This window comes from Plectropomus leopardus, chromosome 11 (genome assembly GCF_008729295.1).
Source record: "Plectropomus leopardus isolate mb chromosome 11, YSFRI_Pleo_2.0, whole genome shotgun sequence".
Lineage (NCBI taxonomy): Eukaryota > Metazoa > Chordata > Actinopteri > Perciformes > Serranidae > Plectropomus > Plectropomus leopardus.
The window spans coordinates 14041885-14062120 of NC_056473.1; the positions used below are offsets into that span (position 1 = coordinate 14041885).

The 20236-nt window shown below is 42.1% G+C and overlaps 1 protein-coding gene across 1 annotated transcript in view; it reads left to right on the forward strand.

Moving 5' to 3' along the window:
* Positions 1-20236, forward strand: part of LOC121950444 (microtubule-associated protein 1B-like) — a 99916-nt gene that overhangs the window by 69307 nt on the left and 10373 nt on the right. Inside the window, exons 4-6 of the mRNA XM_042496442.1 lie at positions 6572-6654; positions 7390-7527; positions 7795-19663. Coding sequence (XP_042352376.1) covers positions 6572-6654; positions 7390-7527; positions 7795-19663 — 12090 coding nt within the window. The remainder of the gene's footprint in view (positions 1-6571; positions 6655-7389; positions 7528-7794; positions 19664-20236) is intronic.

Consider the following 20236-nt stretch of genomic DNA (forward strand, 5'->3'; position numbering starts at 1 on the left):
ATAAGATTTTCCAAACGCCTTTGGCTGAAAGTCACTTCATGTGAAAGGATGATGCTCCCTCTGTCTGGAATGCCAGTGAAGTAAAGCCACGGGGATGAATAGATGAGGGCAACTTGGCTGAACATTGCACTCTTCAAAAGGACTGTTTAAACAAACACATTTAAGCCGAGTAACAGATGCTGGCCTGCCTGAGGAGGCTTTAGCTTCAAACTGTTTGTGTCTCAGTGGATGCAGTGAAACCTTAAAGGCTCACTCACATCACCGAGTTGTCATTTCCAGTAACAGCCTTGGTGTTTATTACAATTTACAGAGCATAGGGTTGAAAGACTGGTACGATGATAGATGTTTGTCATGAATAACACACAGTTCTCTTTGTGATACCCAACAGGGACTTTGACTGTGTTAATTAACAGAGGAATATGCACTGTGCTGCGGCAGTAGACATATAAATACTTCCTCAAAATTTGCCTGGAACTGGTATCATTGACGGTTTTTAGAAGCTCTACTCAGAGTTTCTTAAAAAAGGTCTTACTTACTTCTTTGTGGATCCCAGCAGTAAGGATACAGACAGAAAAGGCTGACATGGTGGTGTGTTGAGTTGTAGGAGGTGGGGATGTGTTTAATCAAGGCGTGTCTGACGCACTGCAGAGATAAGTCGATTCCCACCCTGACTCAAGTCATCGAAAAATCCATCAGTCTTCCCAATTTGACAGCTTTCTTTAGGCTGAGCACATTTATCATTTTGTAAGTAGGAAACTGAAGTTGTATATAAATGTGACATTTGTCACTGTCACACACAGATGGCTGTCAGTTATGTGGTAATGTCAGCTTGCTAAATAAAGTACTTATACAAAGAAACTTCTTTTTTTTCTCCCAGAGATATTTTGCTTTTCCAGAGATCATTTTCTTGCTACCTTTCAAATAAAGAACATAACTTTGGGTCTGATTTTTTTTTCTTTTCAGGATTTCAATGAAACATAATAGATTAAAGAAATAAAGTGGTTATACATGTGTATATACAGCTCATCCAAAATGATGTTTTTTTTTCCCTGCCTAAACTATAGGACAGTGTGATTGTAGACTGCATGCTGGCATTGCAGAATAAAAAGGCATAATGCCCCCCGTTATGTGTGCGACCCACCACAGGAGATTCCCATAAATTGGGAAAACAATGACATTTAGGAGCTTACCTTACCAACCAAGGACAAGTTCTGCCGCCATTTAACAGGGACGGCAAATGATTGTTATTGCCACGTTAACTCTTATTGTTTATAAAGTGCTGCCGACGCATATGTTATCTGTCGCACTAGAGGCCAATGCTGTTGTGTTAAAAGTCACACTCATTATGCCTTTTTATTCTGCAATGCCAGCATGCAGTCTACAATCACACACTGGAGCTGAACGATGCTGCTGTTTTTTGCTTCTGTGTAAAAATGCAAAGGTAGCATAGAGAATGAACTTTGTAGCAGCTTTATAGCACGATCTCTGTGCTATAGATATCCTGTGAATGTCACATACAGCTCCTTTAAGAGGGGAATTTGGATCCTAGTAATTCAGTCCAGCTGCAGAGTTATAATGCTAAGAACTAATTGAAATATTGTGTTTAATGTGAAAGGGGTTACTCTTTTCCCCTTAGCTCTACAGAGCACTTTAGCATCTTTAGATTACTATTTTGGTTTAACAGCCCACAACTTCACTATTTTGGTTCAGTCTCGCCGCTCTCTTTACCTTGTTTCTGCAACAAAACACTGATAAACTAATTATGCACTACCTTCCCACCACCAGGCGACAGTTAGACACAGTTACAGTTAAGCTGGGGATACACTATACAACTTTAGACAGGGTTTTCCGTAGGATTCATTATCGTGACAACTCCACCCTAGTCTGCACCAGTCAGCATGAGTTGCGGCCAGTTGGTGTGGCAAGTTGGCACAGAAATCTCTAAGTGTATGAAGGGTTCAGACTGGAATTGGCAAGTGTATGAGGAGAACAGAATCCTTGAGACATGAGTTTGAGCTTATCTAACATGTTTGATTTTTCAGAGCTGACTCTGAACACTGTTGTTTAGTGGTAAAGAGAATCATCAATAGCCATAAAAAAAGTGCTACTGCCGTCTTAAATCCATGTTTGTTTGTTTCTCTTCTTCTTCTTCTCCTTCTTCTACAGACCAGGCCTGATATTGATGCTGTGGCTTTGTGGAGGTGTAACATTAAGGCCAGGCTGGGGCTGGAGTTCTGCTTCCACAAAGCCACAGAAAATGTGGATAATTTCACTGATCTGTGGGGAATTGAAGGCATCTTATGTCATGTCTCTGATGAGGGGGAGCTGAGGCTCAATACTTTTCTTGGCTGAGAAATAGTAACCTGAAAGTAAAACAGTTTTTAGCGTAAACATGTCTGCCTGTTAAGTTCTAATATGTAAATAAACTATTTTCTTCTCCTTCTTCTGCTCCTTCTTCTCCTTCTTCTTCTTCTAGTCCTTCTTGACAGTTTTATGTTTACTCTTGATCTCGGAAGTCTTGTCATTAGAGTTTAGTGTGTTTTGTGGCTTCCGTCACACTGACAAGTTGTGTAGTCTATGATCCCTCATCTGGTGCAGGCATTAAATTTATGAGCCACCGTTTTTAAGTTGTCATAAAAAAATCTGTAGAACTTGGTCAGTGTATACTACCAGTTTTTTCAGACTCTTAGGGTTGTGCGTCATGTATTTTGTCTCCAGCTTAAGCTGGTGGACATGCCTTACCCTCAGGAGTTTGTGAAAAGAAAAGTGAAAATCGAAGTAGTATTTAACACTGTTGTCATTGCCCAAAGATCCAAAAAAAGTACAACCAATAATAGAGAAATTAAAGACAGAAAAAATTAGTGTCATTGTTTCTGTAAAAGGGATGACCTACACTCAGTGCAGACTGTCATCATTGTTGTTCTCTCAGAAACATCAGTTTGACTCTTCTCAGCATTAAGTAGGTCTTTATTAAAGGCTCAGGTTAAAACAGACCCCCCTCTAAGGACGGTGGGGATCATGCCACACAAACTCATTAAATGCTGAGATTAAATGTCGCTTCTGGTGGAGTGACCATCAATATCAGCTGTTTTCGAAACAAATACATAAAGCCTACTGTTTGATTATGCATTGCGCCTTTTGGAGCGTACTCTGGGCATAGGTGGAGCAGCAGAACATCAGGCACATTATAAGTGAAACTTAACTGTTCAATAAGCCAAGTGTTAAAGCTTGCATTCACTCACAGCAGCTACTTCTCTTATCCATCGAGCTGATCTGATCAACTCTGAACCGATCAACAGATCAACTATCCCCACCATGAGTCACAAACTGCTGCTGAGGAAATGAAGAACTCACAAAGAGCGCTGTCTGCAGTGCGTTTATGAGCCAACAAACATCAGAATTTAGAGAGGGGACACAGAGTGATACAAAGAGACTTTACATAAATTAACAGAATAGCATAGATGATGAATAAAATATTTACAAAATAATTACAAAATACAACTAACTTTTCTGAGTTATAGACCATTTAATACAAAAGTATTAAAGGGCCTTTTAAAGTCTATGTTCTTCAATGTCACCTCTGCAGATTTCCATCCATTAGCTGTTTTTGGGAGTGAAATTGAACCTGAATTGTGAGACCTCCAGCCTGCAGTAGCAGTGACAGTCCTTTCAGACGCTCTGCATTGTTGATGTTCTCTGACCCCCTCGGGGAGGAAACAGCAGCGTTCTAGACTGACTTAGAGTGTCTTTGTTGTTGTAGTATCACGTTGTACCAGCCTGCATGTGTCAGCGAGCAGAGTCACCCTGCAGGCAGCCATCAACGGCAGCTAATGCAGTCTCTTCTCCTCTGTTTCACCTGAGGAAAGCACATCAGGAGGTCAAAAGGACACTCTGTCTCTCTGGGCCTCATTCTTCTGAAGGTGGATTTACAAATTCATACCGTTGACGCTGGCGTTTCCAGTGTCTGCATCGACAAGGTTGTCTCTGTTGTTGTGTGTTGCTCTTGTCAGCGTTAGAAGTATCAAAGCAAAAAAAAAAAAAATTGCAAATCACCGCTCACCCTCACAGCTTAGTCATCGTGCTGTGAAACCGGACACGTCTGTGGGCAGATCTGCTGAAGTGTTAGAACTCCTCCTGACTGCTGCACCAGCATGTTTATGTGAACAGTGATGGACATCACAGTTCTCCGTCCATCTACAAAATCCTTCAATCACCTCTCCACACTCCTCGCTTCATGCAGCGGTCAGCTGAGTAAAAAAAAACAAAACAATTGTTTTCTATTTCACATGGTAACTGCAGTGAGTCTGCTGGGGGGTAAAAAGCATATGGCTGTCAGTGTGTTGCTATGGTAACATCAATATGGTGACAACAGAGGGAGCCACATCTTCTAGTTTGCTCCAGTGATGCTCTGGGAGTATTTCTGTGATTTTTGTCAAGTGTATGCAAATATGTAAATATGAAGTTGAAGTAATAAAATGAGTCAATAATTGGAAATTCGGATACAAGGCAATTTAAACTGTTAAACTGTTAAAGACATAATGGTCATAAACACAAGATGTTATAGAAACACAAAAAAAAGACATCTAAATATTATTTTATTAGGAGCAAAATAAAGTGTCAGGCAAAATAATAATAAACTATTCAAATTAAACAGAATAAACAAACTAAAAAAATTACAGCCTGTAAGAGATACAGTAGTCCGAAATTAAAGATCATGATTTGAACAGCAGTGCCAGATTTGTACAATGCCTGAATATATGGATCAACTTTTTGGTTCTCTTTGAGTTTTGTCCAAAAAGAACCACCAGAACAGCCAAGTAAAGGTTTTCATGATCTAAATTAAAAGAAAGGAAGAATAAAAAAAACTCCTGACATTTGTTCATATGAAATGTCACATGTGGCTGTTTAACAGATAAGAAGAAAACTTGGGGGAATATAAAATGATTCAATTCAGCTCATGTTTTTTCATCACTGTTATACTGTTAATGCCATTTAGTTATATGAAGAATCAGAATGTGTAAAATACAATCATGAGCTGAAAGCAGATAATATGGCTGTGATTATCATCTGTAATATAACAGCTACTTACTGAGTGCTTCTGACTCACAGCTGGTCTAGACTTTTAAGTGCTGCACTGATTACATTCTTGATATGTAAGTTTTTTCCTCAGTTCATGAAATTACTTTTCTTATCAATGTCGTCCAAACTTTTATGCATCCTAACTGTCCTATAATTTCATAATGTCACTTCTTTATATGTCACAAACACATGTTGACAGCCCAGATCCTGAAAAGATGGCAAAGCACTGCAAACTCAGGGGAAGCACTGAAGATCCCGGTGGATGGTAGAGTCACTGAGATCCCCCTATTATTAGACCTCTCTAATATTAGATCCTGCATCTGTGCTGAAACAAAGGGGAATTAAAAGCTTAACATCACCCCTGAGTGGAATTAAGTGCTGAGGCATAATTATGATGAATATGCATAAAGATGTATGAATGTAGTGCATTTTGTGAAATTTTCTTCATTTTTGTGTGTGGATTTCCATGCATTAGAGTTATTACTCTCAGAATTGTTAATATTAATGGGCTGCAATAACTAAATTAGACTCCTTTTTAACCAGAACCAAATTGCGAGTGGCTTATGTTTCTGTCTGTGGCTAGAAAAGCATTAAATCAGGTTAAATACCTAATATCAATGGCAAATATTGTGTTGTGCTCATGGCTGTAATTTTAAACTTCACCCAGCAGACATCAGTGACCCATTTCCTATTCTAACTTTTGTTCTTGCGTTGATGCACAAGTGGGTTGACTGTCTCCATACAGTGATTGCCCCACATACGATACAAAATGCAGTGAAGTAAATCTCTCAGAATCGAAGAGGTTTTCCAGATCAGGTCTGGACATTGTCCAGCAGGATGTCGTCAGGCCAGACGGCTGAGCATCAACTCGTTTACCCTGTCTGACCTTTAGGCCTTGATGGAGTTGAATCTTAGGAGGACATTTCATCATGAAATTAAAAGCATTTTTACCTGCAGTGTTATTTATCAATGAGATAGTTTTGGTGTGAGTTTGGAGTGTTGGAGTGCCTTCTCGCCAATATAATGAAACTATATGGCACTCTTGTAGTGCTCAAAGCGCCAAAAAATACATTTGAAAAACTCACGACCCGGGTTTCTCAAGATAACCCACAGACTTTGTTGTGAACAGTTTCATGTAGGAACTGTTTTCTTTCTACTGCACTACACCCACTGTCCGGATCATGGTGCAGGAGGAAGCGTGACAGTGCCAGATGTAAATATGATTTCATGATGTCAGGAAAGAGACATTGCTGTTGAGTTATTCATGATTTATTTCATTTATTTATTATTTTTATTTGTATTTGTGGTGCTTTAAACACTACAAGCTGAGCACCATCTAGTTCCATTATACTTGACAGAATGGCAGAAGGCAGACATCTCCAACACTCTGCAATGTATTTTTGATTTTGGGTCGAACTATCCCTGTAAGCTAAGGCTGAAGTTCTTTTTTCGTGAAAGATGCTAATATGATGTTTTCAATCTTCTTCTTCAGGACAAAGAACTCTCCACCACAGAAGTGATGTCCTAGAGACCGTGGTGCTTGTCAACCCTTCAGAAGACACCGTTGTATCAGAGGTAATGTCAGTCTGAGAAACAGGGCCCTGCTGGTCGCATGTACACTACCTGAAATGACCAATCAATTAGTTGTCAACCATTAATATAACCACTGAATAATTTGATTATTGAATAATGGGTTTGAGTAATTTTTAACATTAAAAGTTTAAATTCTCCAATTCCAAAAATGTAAGTATTTTTTGGTGTCTTTACTGCTCTATGACAGTAAACTGATGTCTTTGGATTGTGGTCAAAACAAAATATTTGAGGATGTCTTTTTGGGCTTTGGGAAACATACTTTGGGACTGACTGTTTTCACCATTGACATTTTACTGACTGAACAGCTAATATGAGAAAATAAAAATAATCATTAGTTGCAGCCCTTCATGCACATCTACAAAAGTTTTACTCTCTCTGACTGACACATCTATCTGTCATATATCAATAATTCAGTTAAAAAATAATCTGATTTCAATTTCATTTTTAGTATTTACATAAAACCTTAACATTAAGGATCCTTTAAAATTGTTTTAAAGACATATTTGACCCAGATATGAATTGATTTTACAGTTGAAAAATAAAGTTGTCTTGTGAATAGAGTATATAAGGGATACACTGTTTCCTAATGACCTTAAGACCTAAAATGAATCTTCCTTCATCAGTGAGTCAGATATTTCTTTTTCCATGTTGTCTCTCCTTTAACTGCTCTCTGTTCCTCTCTGTGTGTGTGTGTGTGTGTGTGTGTGTGTGTCCCAGATCCAGTCTCTGGTCACAGACTCAGCGGGACAGAAGCTTCTCGTCTTGAGTGGCCAGAGCTCAGATCACGGTGGACTTCTTCTTCAAACTGGGGTTTTTACCTACCAGACCTTTTCTCAAGTTTTTGCTGATCCTGGGGTGAGTCAGATCTACTTAAACACTTAACAATAGTCATATGAAAAATCCTGCACATTCATTAATGGGTTAAATATGAAACAAGAGGTACCAGCTTTGACATTTTCAGAAATATGGATATTACACAAAAGATGAAAGCAAGGGAAAGTTTTCAGGCCCCAACTGTCTCTTCCAGTTAAATTAATAATTTTCCTCTGAAAAACAAGCAGAAAGCTGAGTCTTTGACACAAAGATTGACTGAATGATGTTTGTGGGTCTGTCCTCCTGCAGGTCAGTGAATTACTCGGCACAACAGCCCCCAAGCAGCAGGCAACACTTACTGTGTCCTGCCGCGGGGAGGTGGGCTGGAGCTCCCTGGGACAGCAGCAGACCCTGCGGGAGTTCCTGGAATACAAACTAAACCCAGAGTCTGTTCTTCTCAAGATGGAGGGCGTGACAGAGTTCACAGAGTACATCTCTGAGACGGTTGACGTCCCCTCACCTTTTGACCTGCTGGAGCCACCCACATCCGGAGGGTTCCTGAAACTTTCCAAACCATGTTGCTACATCTTTCCCGGCGGACGAGGAGACTCTGCTCTCTTTGCTGTGAATGGCTTCAACATCTTAGTGGATGGAGGCTCTGAACGAAAATCATGCTTCTGGAAGCTGGTTCGCCACTTGGACCGCATTGACTCGATTCTGCTCACACACATCGGTGCAGACAATCTCCCAGGTATCAATGGGCTGCTTCAGAGGAAGATAGCAGAGCAGGAGGAGGAGCAGTCTCAAGGCTCCACCAACTATAGTGACTGGATGAAGAACCTGATCTCTCCTGAACTAGGTGTGGTATTCTTCAACGTGCCAGAGAAGCTCCGCATGCCAGAATCTAATCTCAAAGTGAAACGAAGCATTGAAGAGGCCTCGCTGACTTTGCAGTACCTTAACAAACTAGGAATCAAACCGGAGCCTCTCTTTCGAGTGGTCAGCAACACCATTGAGCCCATTACTCTGTTCCACAAGATGGGAGTGGGCAGGTTAGACATGTATATTCTCAACCCTGTCAAAGACAGTAAAGAGATGCAGTTTTTAATGCAAAAATGGGCTGGCAACAGCAAGGCCAAAACTGGTATTGTGCTGCCCAACGGCAAAGAAGGAGAAATATCAGTGCCCTACCTGACATCAGTTACAGCGTTAGTCGTCTGGCTTCCTGCCAACCCTGCAGAAAAGATCATCAGAGTGCTGTTCCCTGGGAATGCACCACAAAACAAGATCCTTGAGGGGCTGGAAAAATTAAAGCACCTTGACTTCCTGCGCTATCCTGTAGCCACACAAAAGGACATTGCCTCAGGAGCTCCTCCATCCGTTATAAAACAAACAAAGTTAAAGCAAAGAACAGACAGCAAAGAGAGTCTCAAGTCGTCCCCGAAGACTACTGCAAAGGCCTCAAAGAAGGAAACTGAAGGACAAGATGATGTGTCAGCCGCCACAGAGGCAAAGAGTGATTCTGTCAAGGAAAATATCTCAGAGAAAAAAGAGGAGAAAAAGCCTACGAAAACTATAAAATCTAAAGGTGATGTGCCAGAAAAGAAAAAACTCCTTAAGGAAAAATCCTTAAAAAAGCACTCGAAGGAGAGAGTGTCAAAAATGGATGAGAAAAAGGACAAGGAAAAGAAAGAAATCAAGAAGATAAAGAAAGATGACTCTGTTAAAAAAGATGAAAAGAAAGATGTCAAGTCCAAAGATGACAAAAAAAAGGACACATCCAAACCAGAGCTGAGAAAAATTACAAAGCCAGACCTGAAACCGCTCACGCCAGAAGTGAGAAAGACATTACACAAAGCTAAGGTGTCAAGTAAAGCAAAGACAGGAAAAATCAAAGCAGCAAAGGTGTTACCTGCTGAGCCAAAGCCAGAGGAGCCAAAACCTGAAACTACTCAACCTGAACCAATAGAGAATGGAGCTGTTGAGGGCACGTCTGTTCCTTCAACCCCAGAAGACCTCACCAAGGATTTTGAAGACATGAAAAAAGCTGAAGTTGTAGCTGTATCAGCAGAGCCTCAAGACAGTAATGAGCTGACAGCACAAAGCCTTACCCAAGAGAAGCAGGAAGCACAAGAAACTACATCTGAAATTCCACCTGGCACAAAGTCTCCAGAAAAGGAGGTCCCGGAAGAGAAAACTGAAATTGAAGACAAAGACCAGGTTTTGACGCAAGAGAAAGAAATGGAAGAGGCTCAAAAGTTTGAGGATGAAGGAGCAGCAACTCAGGATGAGGATGAGGAAGAGGAGGAAGTTGAGCCTCCTGCTGCCAAAAAGAAAACAGAAGAGGAGGAGGAAGAAGATATGGGAATAGGTGAAGAGGAAGATGAATCAAAGGAGGTAAAGGACGATGGGCTTGACACAAAACACGAGATAGAAGAAATGGAGAAATGTGAAAATCTCTCAGCAAAGGTTGTGGCAAAAGAGGAGCTACAGATGATTCCATCTAAAGAGGAGGAGGAAGAGGAGGGAGTGGAGAAAGCTGAACTGGAGGAAGTAGAGGATTTAGATGTCATAGCAGATGAGGAGATCAAACCCAAAGATGCACCTGAAGAAGAAATGGTCACTGAAAGCAAAACAGCTGTAATTCCAACTGCAACTGAAGAAGAGGAAGAAGAAGAGGAGGGCTACTTGTCACATGTTGCAGGAACTACGGCTCCCATTACCTCAGTAGTTCAAGGAGCTGCTGCAGCCGAACCTATCTCTTACATCCAAGATGAGACCATACCCGGCTACTCTGAGACAGAGCAGACCATCTCTGACGAGGAGATTCACGAGGAGGCAGAGGAAAGGATACCACACCTTCAGTATGATGTCAGCGCTTACGACATTTCCGTTCCAGATCAGACCGGATCATTTGTAGACATCCACGGCATGAGGGAGATGCAAGCTGCAGCTGAGAAAAGTTTTATCCCAGGTGTGCAGGAGCAGGTGTCAGTGTTCACCAACATCATCACTGCTCCTCTGGCAGAAGAGGAGCATGTGTCTTCTGCAACGTCAATCACAGAGTATGACAAAGTCTCCTCCTTCCCTACTTCTATCGCCGAAGACCAATCTGTGGCATCCGTCGCAGCACCTCCAGCTGAGGAACCACCCAAAAGCCCTGTTACCTTGTCGACCCCACCTGACGCCACCCAGGGTAAAGAGCAGCCACTCTCTGCAGGGACTCTTTCACCACCTTCTTTAGAAGAAGACAAACAATCCAAGTCTCCATCTGATGACTTACAGCTTCCTGTTGCAGAAATGAAGCCGCCAGCTAAAGCTCCTGAAGCTCACACTGAGGAGCAGGAAGAAGAGGAAGAAGAAGAAGAGGAAGAAGACCAAACTCCTAATGTTGACATGTCACTTGAAAAACTTCAAGAGGGCTATGCTTCATCCCAGTTATTACAAGATAAAGAGACAGAAAAACTTGTTGGCTCAGTTTCTCCAGTTTCAATACAAGACACCAAACCAGACCACCTACCAGTTGAAGAAGAGAATATAGACGCTGTTGCGCCTAAAGATAGTTCATCTGTTGTGCCTACCAGACCTTTTGGATCAGACTCAGTAACTTCAGAGAGTGAAGAGCGCTGCTTCAGTCCGGATGATATCACTGTGAAAATGGCCTCCCCCCCGCAGTCCGGACCACCAAGTGCAGCACACTCTCCTCTTCGCCAGTCACCAGTGGAAGACAAGATGAAGGTCTTCCCTGATTTAGAGCTGCAAAAGGAAGCGGAGCTCCCTGATGTCATCACAGCAACTGAAGACAAAACTAAAAGCAAAGATGAAGCAGAAACACAAAAAGATGTTGACAAGCAGAAGGCAGATCAGCAGGAAGTAGAAATTTCAACATCTTTGGACGAGCCATTTGAGACAAAGATAAAAGAAGTTTCTGTAATAAAGGAGTCAGAAAAAGACACTTCATCTGTGCCAAAAGATGAAGGCAAACAGACAGAAACAATCCCTGTTGTTGCTAAATCTTTAACAGACGTACAGCCACCTGTGTCAGCAAGGGATTCGCTCATGTCACCTGGACAAAGTGATGAAGAGGGTGATGACAGGCTCAAAGACAAAGAACCTAAAGTGCCAGGTAGATTTCCGGAGAGTCGTGCTCTGGATGATGATGATGATGTTGACGACAAGAAAGATGATGACGACAAGAAAGATGATGACGACAAGAAAGATGATGATGATGATAAATCTGCAGTTAAAACCATCAAGGTGGAACAGGAGAAAGAAAAGGACGACACCACCGATGTCATACAAGTCAAGGATGAACAAGAACAGAAATCTGACATCCAGGAAGACGTTTCTGCTGTTATGCCCATCACTGATGAGAAAGCACAGAAAGTGGCAATAAAGGATGATACCGCCGATATTAAACCCGTAAAAGAAGAGCAAATTGCAAAAGACATTGTCACTGCTGATAGAGCCATTAAAGATGAACAGAAAGAGCCAGAAAAAGACCACACTCCTGATGTCAAAACTACTAAAGAAGTAGAGACTGAAGTTGTTCCTTCTGAGGTCAAAGAAATCAAAGATGAGCAGAGGCAGAGAGATGATGATTTTGACCTTAAAACCAAAAGTGAGGTTGAGGAAACTGACATTAAAAAGGATGATAGTGAGGTCTTGAAAAAGGAGGAGAAAAAGGAGACAGAAAAGGCTGATACTTTGGATGTAAGCTCAATAATGACTGAAGAGAAAGAAATCGAAATAGTTCACAGCACAGATATCACGCCGATTAAAGAAATGGAGAAAGAGGCAAAGAAGGACGATGTGCCCATCACTGAGCCTACTGAGGATGAGAGGAAAAAAGAGATAGACACATCTGATATAAAAGTGGTAGAAGATAAGAAAGAGGAAAAGGAGATGGAAAAGATAGATGCTTCTGCCATGGAGCCTTTTACAGATCAGCAGAGGGAAAAGGAGAAAGAGATGGCGGACATCACTATTGCTAAACTCACCAAAGAAGAAGAGATAATTAGTAAGGATGATACGTCTGATGTTACCATGAAAGAAGAAAAGGGGAAAGAGATTTGCAAAGATGCTGTCACACCCATCAGCCTCACCACGGTGGAAGAAAAGGATGCAACAGTGAGTAAAGATGAAATTCCTGTCGCCAAACCAACCACAGAGCAAGAAAAAGAGACAAGTAAAGATGACAGTTCGGATACCAAACTTTCCAAGGAGCAGGAAGAAGACATCACAACAATCAAGGATGATGCTTATGTCTTCAAACCTACTATAGAAGACAAGAAGGAAGACATAAGTAAAGATGATACTGCTGCTGTAAAACTTACCAAGGCAGAAGAAAAAGATAAACTGCCAAAAATGGAAGATACTTCTGCTGTTAAACCAACGCTTGGACAAGAAAAGGATCAAGAGCAAAGTAAAGACGATACCGCAGCCATCGAACTTACCAAGATGAAGGAAGAGGATTTGAAAGTATGTAAAGATAGTGATTCCTCTGATGCATCAACCAAGGTAGAAGCAAAGGAGATACCTAAAGATGCCGTCATACCAGCTGTAGAGGATGAAAAGGTGCAAGAAACAAGTACAGATAAAGATGTTACTTCTGTGGTCAAGCTCACTGAGATGGAGAAGGAGGATGCCATGGTGAGCAAAGATATTTCCCCTGTCAAAACATCCACTGATAAAATTGTTGCTCAACCCATGAAGCAAGATGAAAAGGAGAAAGAAACCAGTGAAGATATTTGTGCTGACAAATCAGTGATAGAAGAACAAAAGGAAAAAGCAGTAGATAAGGAGGAAACTTTCACTGAGAAACCATCCAAGGAGGAAGAAGTGTCAATTCAGGATCACAGTGTTGCTATCATACCTGTGAAGGAGGAAAAAGATACAGTAATCATCAAGGAAGAAATTTTACCCAAGCAGGAGGAAAGCATAGACACTGCTTGTGTAAAACCCCCTACAGATGAGGAGGAGAAGGTAGAGTTAGTTACGTCTGAAGTAAAACTCATCAAGGAGGAGGCAAAAGAAATCCCAAAGCATCCTATTTGCGAAAAAGAAATTACAGCAACAGAGGAAGAAAGAGAAAAAGACAAAGACAAAGAAAAAAGTTCAGATTTGGTATCTATACAAGAGCACAAGGATGATACTTCTGTCGAAACTATCAAGGATGACAAAGAGGAGGAAAAGAGTGACGTCTCTGATAAACAAATGAAAACACAGGAGGACAAAGAGCAGGAAAAGGCAGATTTCTCTGATGATAAACAAATTTTGGAGAAAATTAAGGATAAAGAAACTGAAAAAGATGACATGAAAAAAGAGGAAGAAACAGACTCCAGTAGTGAGCAACCCAAGGATGCAAAAGAGAAAGAGCCATCTAACATTGAAACCATTAAGGCCGAATTTAAACAGGGCAGTTGTGAAGCTGAATCCATCAAACAGGAGACAGATAAGCAAATACACACTCCATCATTTAGCACTAAAGATGAGAAAAAAGGGAAAGATGATTATCCTTTTGAGTCTGAATCTAAGGGAGATAATAAAATAGAGAAAGAGCTTCCCGTGTCCCAGACCTTGGAGGGGGACAAAACTGAAAAGGATGATATTTGTGGCGTTGGTGATAAGCATATACATGAAGAAACCTCTGATAAGCCTTCTGGAACTCAGAAAGAGAAGGAAACTTTTGGCGGAACATCAATAGAAATGCAGCAAGACATTTCTGTAACTACTTCAAGTGAAGACCTGAAACCAGTGAAAGATAACATTTGTGTGTCTCCCAGCCACATCCAAGAGGAGAAAAAAGAGCAAGATAAAGAAGTAAAGACCGCTATATGTCAAGAAGAAAAGATGGAGAAAGATGACACACATGTTGCTGAATTGAGCAAAGAACAAAAAATGGAAAAAGAGCAAGAAAAAGAGTACACCTATGAGACTGATGACTCCAAAGATGAAAAAATAAAACCAGAAGAGGATGAAAAAATGATGAAAGAAAAAGATGTTTCAGACAAGACAGATGAGAAAGACTCCTCTGATGCAGACCACACCAAAGAGGAGAAGTGGGAGAGAGAGGAGTTACAAGAGAAAGACCTGGACAAAGCAATTAAACAACCTGCACAGACAGTATCAGGAGAAGCAGCATCCAAGTCAGATTACAAACCTGCATTTGTGGTTCAGTCCTCCGATGAAGACAGAGAAGATGAAGAGGAGGAGGACATTTGTATGGGAGGTGCAGGCTCCAGACCTTTGTCAGTGGAGCCAAGAAAATCTGATCATGACATCTCGTCCGCTGGCCTGCCCTCATCCCAACAACCACAGACAAGTGACCAAACTAAACCACCGACATCGCAGCAAATCACAGTGATCATACCAACACTTACAATGCAAGAGCCCTCTATTGATGAAGACGTCAAAGAGTTTGACAAAGAAGAATCCAGACTTTCACTCAAAGAGAGCAAAGATCTTGTGAAAACAGAAGTCACAGCTGCGCCACTTGCTAAGCCAGAGCCATCCTTTGAAATTGTCACATCAAAGGAGCAGGCAACCTCTATTTCCAAACAAGAAACAGCTTCTGATGCACCAGCTGCTAAATCAGAACCAATGTCAGATTCAGCTGAGAAAAAGCCTGTGTTGTCAACGGTATCGAGCACTGACAGTCAACCCAGGAGCTCTACGCTCTCAAGCACTGAGAGCCAGTCCAGTGTTGAGGAAACGCCACAACAAGAGAAACAGATACCATCCTCGACAAGCTCAGGAGTCAGTGTGGCAGAAAAGACAAAGCTAGAGGAGAAACCAGGAAAGGAAGCCGAGAGGGAGATGGAAGGAGAGAGAGAGGTGGCTTCTCCAGGATTATCACAGCCTTGTTCATATTTTATGTTGGATTCTGAGGACACTGGCCACGCTGAAGTTGTAAAATCAGATGCTGCAAAATTGACCTCAGAGAAGGAAGCTGTCAGTGGAAGCATTGGAGACGAACAGCAAACATTTGGTACATCCAAGTATGATCCATATGAAAAGCCCATTCCAAAGGATCATGACTTGGACTCTCGAGAAGAAAGCGAGGTTTCTCTAGGTTTTGATCATGCCTCTGACATGGGTATTGATGATAACAGAAGAACAAGCCAAGCAGAGGCTGGTGGAGCCATGTTTCTCCTGGATGATCAATACAAAGAAGAGCCTCTGTCCTTTAGCAGAGTGGACTACAGTCCGGTGTCCCTCACAGAGAGTGAGAGAAGCAGCCACCACAGTCCAAGTGCCTCACCTAAATATGAAGACAGAGAGAAAGGCCAAGAGGAAGAGAGTGAGAGAGAAGAAAGACCAGATACACCTTATGTTGACAAGAGCTTTTCATCCGTAGACATGCAAGATAACAAAATGTCCCAGGCTGCTGAGTCTTATTCTTTCAGTCCCAAAGAAGACAAACCTGAGAAATCAGAGAAAGAGAAAGAGGATATGAAGGAGGGTGCTGCAGCAGAGGGAGTAAGTGATACAGTTTCCACCAGTGCTACTGTTCAATCAGCAGGGGCATCATTAAGACAAGAAACACCCTCTCCGTCTTGGAGCCAATCAGATCTTGGGACCCAAGTTTCAGCTACCTCCATAGCTTTTGGAGAATTCACAGAAAAAAGAACAACTGAAAAAGAGAAAGAAAAATCTGAGACCCTCAAAGACAAAATGGATTCTTCTGATCATGAAAGAGAGGGATCTCCCTCTGGTCGGCATTCACCTGCAGAAAAAGACATTTTACCTCAACAAGCACCTCCTGTAGAGAAAGAAGGAACTTCAAGTGAGTCAAGGACAGCATCTACTGCCACATTTTCAGGACATGAAATAGACGATAATGTTTTGGCTTCTGACAATAGTCAAATTAGCAGCTCTGCCTCTTGTAAATCCATGTTAGACCTTCCTGATGGAAAAGAGAGCCTGATAGATAAAAGGTTACTTGTAGAGGGGGAAGATTTCAATGTTGACGATGAAGAAGATGAAGATGAGGATGAGGAGGAGGAAGAGGAGGAGTTAAGTGATGTAGATATGGAAAAGGGTGCCAGAGAACAGTCTGAAAAAGAAATGTGCAGACGTAGCTCTGGTGATAGTGCCACATTAGCAGAAGTAGAGGACTCAAATAAAAAGTCTGAATTGCCTGAATCGAGCTTTCTTAAAGAACCAACACATGATGATGCCTCAGCTCTAGACAAGCAGGACGTGAGTGGAAAACCAGCATCTCCAGAAACAAAACCACTCAAAGAAGACATAGCCCCATCCAAACCCTCCGAGACAAAGAGTGTCGGTGAAACAACTCCATCAACTGACCCAAGTGCTCAAAAACCGGATGAAAGTGGTTTCTCTACATCAGATGCTCCAAAACTTCCAGAAACAAAGAAAGCAGAGGACACAGACAAAAAGCACTTGTCTCCTGAACCATCCACACAGAGAAAGTTGTCATCAGCAGAGGATTTTAGCTCTCATGAAGTACCACAATTAAAAAAAGGAGATGACGACAAAGTGTCTCCATCTCCAAGCTTGCTGACAAAGGAAACATGTCAACCAACGTCCACAATCAGCTTGACAGGCAGCTTTTTGCCACCTGACCATTCAGAGTCCACGTCCAAAACTATGTCTAGTCCCTCCCCTCCTCTAAGCGGTAGCTATGCCGATATTGGACAGAGTAGATCTGGAGGTTATTCTGAGCATTTGTACAGTGAGGATAGTCAAATTGGTTTGGAGGAAGATAAGAAAGAAACCTTTGAGCTTTCAGATGCCTCCCAGGTCTCCAAACTAAGTGAAGATAAATACTACAGCCAAAGAGACATTCAGGACGAAAGTCTAGATGACAGACAGACCCTAGATATCACCACAAAAGAAGAAACTGCTTCATCACCTTGCACATACACCACCTTAACATACTCTACTTCAACATACTCCTCAACATCATACAGTTACTCGTCCTCGGCCTCAACATCTGCTCCTTTGAGTCAGAAGTTGGGAGACAAACCCCAAATGCTGACTGTAATACCAAGCTCTGCAGTACCTCTAGCCAAAGAGGATCCATCATTTACTGATAGATCATCTACAAGCTCCTGCTTTGGGGGGTTTCAGAGAGATGAGTACATGGAGGTGACATCGAAACCTGCAACAAAGTTACCGTTATCCAGCCAGTTTGATGAGACCAAACCATCATCTCCAGTCTTGTCTACCACTGCCAAACAAACTGAGGATCAAAGCGATTCTGCAAAGCCTGACACAGAAACAACGTTAAGCAGCAATAGTTTTTATATGCTAGAAACAACATGTGCTAGAACGATAACATCTTTAACATCATCAGCACCATCTTTACAAAGTAATGAACCAGCAAAGGTGCTGACGAGTTCATCAACATCAGAGGCTCGCTTTGATGTCGCTCCCCTCCAAAGGGCTGATTCTTCTGACAAGGTGTCCCAAGAGTCATCGGAAGATGAAGAGCCTGTTACACTTGAAATGGAGGACAGCACCCTACCATGTCGTATTGAATGTCAAAAAATGTCTGAGCAAAAGGAGACTTTTCCATCGATAAAAGAGTCATATGTGGTTGACAGTACCACACAGTCCACAGAGACAAAAACAGTCACCATCACCTCTACTACCATTGTGTCTAAACCTGATGTGGTGATGGAAACAACTCTACAGACAGCCTCACCTACTTCACTGGGTGATAGTGGAGCTAGCAAAACCACATGTGCCACAACAGATGTGTCCAAAACAGATGAGAAGGAGATAAAGGATAATGCAGTAGAGGTAAAAGAGGAAAAGACAAATGGAGCTTTAACAGAAGATGCAAAGGTGTCAGAAAAAGATGGCAAGACAGAGACTGCTAAAGACAGTGAAGTCAAGCAGAAAACAGAGGAAAAGAAAATGGAGGAAAAGACATGCAAAGACAGCACAGAACAGAAAATGGCAACAGCTAATTCAAAGATGTGTGAAAAAGCAGAGGATGATGAAAAAGGAGAGGCAGAAAGAGCAGATGAGAAAAGCTTTTTGGAGAAGCCTCCAGAGAGATTGGAGGTCAGGAGAAAGAGCAGCATATCTGATTGGGAGCTTCTACAGAGGCCTGATGACTGCCCAAGTGCCCCTCCTCCAGGTTATGGGGATGATGATGAGGAGGAAGAGGAAGCAATGGAAGCAATGGAATGGATGGCCAGTGTCCATGGTACATCTATGTCCTCCGCTAAAGATACCTATCACACAGAAACATCCAGCACAGGGGCAACAAGGGCTGATCGCCCCTCTGACTTGAACACAGGAGCCACCTCCTCCTCTGCCTCGCATGCGGGCTACTCCTCCTGCGAATACAAACATCGCAAAGGTGAACTTTCTCCATCGTTCATTAACCCAAGCCCTCATCAGCTCTCCAGCGATGAGGGGGAAGGAGAGGAGGACGATGGCAGTGACCACTCCCAGGAAGGAGATGAGGATGATCAGGAGCAGCACTCTGTAAAAAGGAGGTCGCACAAGCAGAGGCACCACCATGCTCACAGTTACCATGGAGATGCTGGACAGGGGCCACACCAGTTGTCTGGCGCCATGTCATCTGGTTTGGCTGTGACGTTAGCTGGTGAGGAAACACCTCCGACATCAGCGAGTGAGTCATTGCCTTCACAGTCCGATTCTGATGTCCCTCCAGAAACTGAGGAGTGTCCGTCCATAACAGCTGAAGGAAATCTGGACTCAGACGAGGATGCTGAACATCTGCCGGTGGACAAGTTATCTGGAGCAGGGGGTTGTCACCATCCTCCATCACCAAGATCAGCTCAGAAGACTCATGACCCCCCACCTACGCCGATGAAGGACCCTCATCCACACCCTCCGCACCCAGATGTGTGCATGGTAGATCCAGAGGCTCTTCTCAATGACCACAGCAGCACAGAAAAACTACTTAAAAAGGAGCACAAGGCTACCAAGGGCCTCAGAAAGGGCAAACCCAAGTCGGCCTCTCCCGCTCGTAAGGGAGAAGTCAGGAAAAGGTCCTCTACTCCAGTCAAGCAGATTTCTAAGGACTCTTCCTCACCCCGATCAGCCTCCCTCAGGAGGAAGGACCCAGACAGAAGCTCCAGGCTGATTAAGATGTCTGAGACCCAAGGATCCAGGAGTGAGCTCCTCAACCCATCAAAGGGCTTGGTCAATGGTGTCAAGAGCGGTTCAGGTGTGTCAATATATTCACTTCAAGCAGCATACCACTAATTTACCTTTGAAGTTATTGCTGGGCTGAATCAAAATGCCCTACTGCTAGATGATACCAGACAAAAAGAGGATTGTTATTTCCTGAGCCAGAAAGCATATTGGAGATACCAATATAATACATAAAAGTGGATATTTTTGACAATAAAAATAGAGTTTGAAGTGGATGATAAGACCCAAAGACCATTTTTGTTTAATAAGGCACATTCATGTGCTTATTAAAAATCAATTATAAGCTCAGCTAACTACACATATTACATTTTTTACCCATACTGATAGATACAATTAAAGACAGTTGTGCACATGCCATTTCGCTGATAACATTTTATGCAAACTAAACTACTTGAATTTCTACATTTCTTGTTTCAGTATATATGATTATTTAAGGGAGTTGGTACAATCATGTGAAAAACTAATTTTGTGCATTACCTTTCGATTTACAAATATGACAAGTCTACACTTGAATTGTCATATGTCATGTTCAGGCATGAAATAGGTTATGGTCATTAAAAATTGTTGCATTAAAGGGTACAGGGAT